Source organism: Galeopterus variegatus, unplaced genomic scaffold (assembly GCF_000696425.1).
Source record: "Galeopterus variegatus unplaced genomic scaffold, G_variegatus-3.0.2 Scaffold6238, whole genome shotgun sequence".
In the NCBI taxonomy this organism is placed as follows: Eukaryota; Metazoa; Chordata; class Mammalia; order Dermoptera; family Cynocephalidae; genus Galeopterus; species Galeopterus variegatus.
Window position 1 is genome coordinate 98,105 of NW_007732349.1, and position 3,616 is coordinate 101,720.

General features: G+C 39.8%; 1 protein-coding gene across 1 annotated transcript in view; it reads left to right on the forward strand.

The window, feature by feature from the left end:
- LOC103606041 (dedicator of cytokinesis protein 5) overlaps positions 1-3,616 on the forward strand; it is a gene marked incomplete at its 3' end in the record, with an annotated part of 132,284 nt that overhangs the window by 96,228 nt on the left and 32,440 nt on the right. Inside the window, exons 30-32 of the mRNA XM_008590639.1 lie at positions 1,857-1,915; positions 2,254-2,408; positions 3,288-3,373. Of these exons, the coding sequence (XP_008588861.1) occupies positions 1,857-1,915; positions 2,254-2,408; positions 3,288-3,373 (300 nt within the window). The remainder of the gene's footprint in view (positions 1-1,856; positions 1,916-2,253; positions 2,409-3,287; positions 3,374-3,616) is intronic.

The window sequence follows — 3,616 nt, forward strand, 5'->3', positions numbered from 1 at the left end:
ACTGAGGGTTGCGATCTGTTGCCGGACACGGAAAAAGACAAAAAGGAAAAAAAAAAAGAGATAAATAATTAAACCTGTTCTGTAGATTTCCCGGCGGGGGGAGGATATTGAGAACACTGATTTTTAATATGGCTATCTTGATCTCATTCTTTAGACTATCTTAAGTGGCAATATGAGGGCACTTCAAAAAGTTCGTGGAAAAAATAGAATTGAAAGATAATATGCATCTTTCTGTGAACTTTTTGAAGTGCCCTCATATAACTTCTTTAAAGGATGGATTTGATTTTGGTTAAAGAACCATCAGTGAAGCTAGTTGATGCCATATCTGAACAATTAAATGGCTAATTAGGATTAGTGATTCTGGTTTTGGTCAAAGGGAGGTATGACTACGAACACAACCCATGTAAAACTATGTATGCATACGGGCAAAGGTAAAACTTGGAAAATAAACGCAATTATATTAAGGTTACAGAAATGTGACTGAAAGTTTTTTTCAAGCTTTCTCTTATTTTTGGTAGGAGTTGCATCAGCAGTGGTATTATTAAACAAGAGCACTATCTATAATCTATCATTTATTATGTACCAGACCTTGACCACATATACTTACCTAATAATAATAAAATTAGGTTAAACATTTTTGTTAAAATAGAAACGTAAGAGAAAAATTTTAATGTGACTTTTTGTTTTTTGGTTTTGTTTTTTATGCTGGCTTCTAAAGGCATTTCCAAAGGAGGAATTTGAAAGAAATGTTTGGGGCAGTGGTAGCACAAGTAATATGTAACGCAGTGGTGTAGGGTGGGTTGTAGGTCTATGTTAGAGTTCCCTGGGAACATCTACAATATTGATATATTTTGACCTACCCTATTTCCAGTTTGCCAACCCCCCGGCCGCTGATGTTTGGGGCAGTGGTAGCACAAGTAATATGTAACGCAGTGGTGTAGGGTGGGTTGTAGGTCTACGTTAGAGTTCCCTGGGAACATCTACAATATTGATATATTTTGACCTACCCTATTTCCAGTTTGCCAACCCCCCGGCCGCTGATATGATATGTGGTGTGGGGTGCTCTCAGGCACAAGTGTTCTATAAGAGATGTCCAGGTGATTCTGATTCACCTCCACCTAAGAAGCACTGTCTAGACCAATGTTTCTCTATCCTCTTTCTCATTATCAGCTCTGATAAGGAGCCTTTTTAGACATTGCTTTTCTAATCACACCCCTGTCCATCAATTTTAATACCACAGGTACAGTGTATATCTGCTGATGTACTGTATGGGTGTCTGCACGGTATACATTAGAAACAGTAAGCTTTTGTTCCCTCTAAGGATTAATATTCACCCTCCTGTGGTCAATATCGCCCCCCCTCACCCCCCATTGAGAATGCATGATCTAGGGCTTTCCAATGTGAGTACTTTGAAGACCACACTGGAGTGGATGTCTGTTACCTGAATATAAGTATAAAGTCAGCCCGTTTGTTAGCCTTCAGTCACATTACTACGTAGATCAGACCTCTTTCATCTTCTTTCTCATTAGCGTTTGTTATGTTTTGTTTGGTTATTTCTTTGCTTTGCAGCAACCAGCCTATTCTCAGTCTTCTGCCTTCACTAAGCTTGTTCATCTCACCTTCTTGGTTATTCTTCTACATGTGCATTTGGTTCCTCCTGCTGTTCACGTCCCCTGTCCTCTGTGTGGCTCAGTTCTCTTTGGGGGCTTCTTTAGGTATGGGTCTCATCTCTTACATTGACCCTGCCTTAATTGTGACCCAGGGGGACACAGGCTGTTTTTATTCCCTCGTCATTGTATTATATGCAACATGTTTCCACTGCAAATCCTTGTCTCGGTTTATGATCTTCTTCCTAGATATGGGGACATGAGAAAGGAAATCGGCTTTAGGATCCGGGACATGTGGTATAACCTAGGTGAGTGTTTAATAACCTTGAGCAAGCCCAAGCATCCCACAATGAGTTCTTTTTTATTTTAATTCATGTAACCCTGACATTTATTTGTGTGTGCATGTCTAGATGTGAGGGTTGGCTTGAGAGTTTTACACCCTCATCTCCGCTGGGACATTGACAATGAACTTCTCTTATTAAGTCACCCCCACGCCATCAGAATACCATGTTAGTCACTCACTTTGGAATTGGGTTGATTTACCCACATGACCTTTTTCTTTTCTTATGAGCCCTGTGGAGGAAGAGTGTAACACTTTACTTACAGTAATAGGATTTTTTAATATCTTTATTTACTTTCATTTCAGGTCCCCACAAAATCAAATTCATCCCATCCATGGTGGGTCCCATTCTGGAGGTCACTCTGACACCCCAAGTAGAGCTCCAGAAAGCCACAATCCCTATTTTCTTTGATATGATGCAGTGTGAGTTCAATTTCAGTGGGAACGGCAACTTCCATATGGTAAGGAGTGGCAGACCCTGTAATCTGACTCGTGCCCATATAGTCAACTCTCCTTTATTTATTTTCTTTCTATATAGAGAAGCTGTAGCCTGAATAATACAAATCAAAGTCGACCTAAAAATTCATTTTATATTTCATTTTGTAAAGCAATTAGCGATATAACCAGAGCCTAGAAGAAGTCTTCTTGCTACACGTCTTTCCTAAAGCAACACTGTCTCTGGATAATTAAAAGCTGACTTCCTGCCTTTTAATTCTGTCTATCTCACAGTATAGCTGAGACAGTAACGAAGCAAATAGAGGAAAACGCCTCTGTTGTAGTGTAGCTTAAGGTATGATGTAATTGAGGTCTAGTCATTTACTCCCTAGTTTTGAAAACTCAGTTTGCCTGGGATATCTTCACCATGCCTCAGTTTCCTTATTTACAAGGTGTATTAANACTCAGTTTGCCTGGGATATCTTCACCATGCCTCAGTTTCCTTATTTACAAGGTGTATTAATACTGTAAGGAAGATTTTGCAGCTATGAAGCTTTAAAAAAAGGATCCCGCTGCCCAGTCTTAAACCAGAAAAAAATAAAAGAAAATTTAAATCATTATGCCATTTTTATATGCATAGTTGTAACAAAAAATAATGTTTTGGATTATATATTTTTTTGCAAATATAGAGCAAAAGACAGAATAACATAAGACTGCATTAGAACCTTTAGATGGGAGCTTGGTTCACATGAAAGATGTGAAGTGTGGTCCTCCCCTGTATATGCTGGAAACAATCACAATTCAGTGAAGAGGTCGAGCCAAAACTAGAAAGATTTGCCAGGTGTCTGTCATGTCTTTTTCTAAGGATGCAACATTCTCCTGTGAAATTCTGACTTTGCTTTCAGTTTGAGAATGAGTTGATCACAAAGCTGGACCAAGAGGTAGAAGGGGGCAGAGGAGATGAACAATACAAGGTTCTTCTGGAAAAACTGTGAGTATTTCAGAAACAAAACCTCAAGGTGGTAGTGTCATTTTGTAACAGAGTCAAACAGGGCTTCTGCTGCACCAACAGGGCCATTGAGTCATCTCAGAAGCCCTGCAGTCGCCCCACCATGGTCCTTGGTGGGGTCCATGATGTTTATCCCATCCACTGCTGACACTGTCTAGCTGATGCTGTAAGACCAGCCCGAAAGCATGAATCTTATTTCTCGGGAAGGCTCATCTCACTAAGACC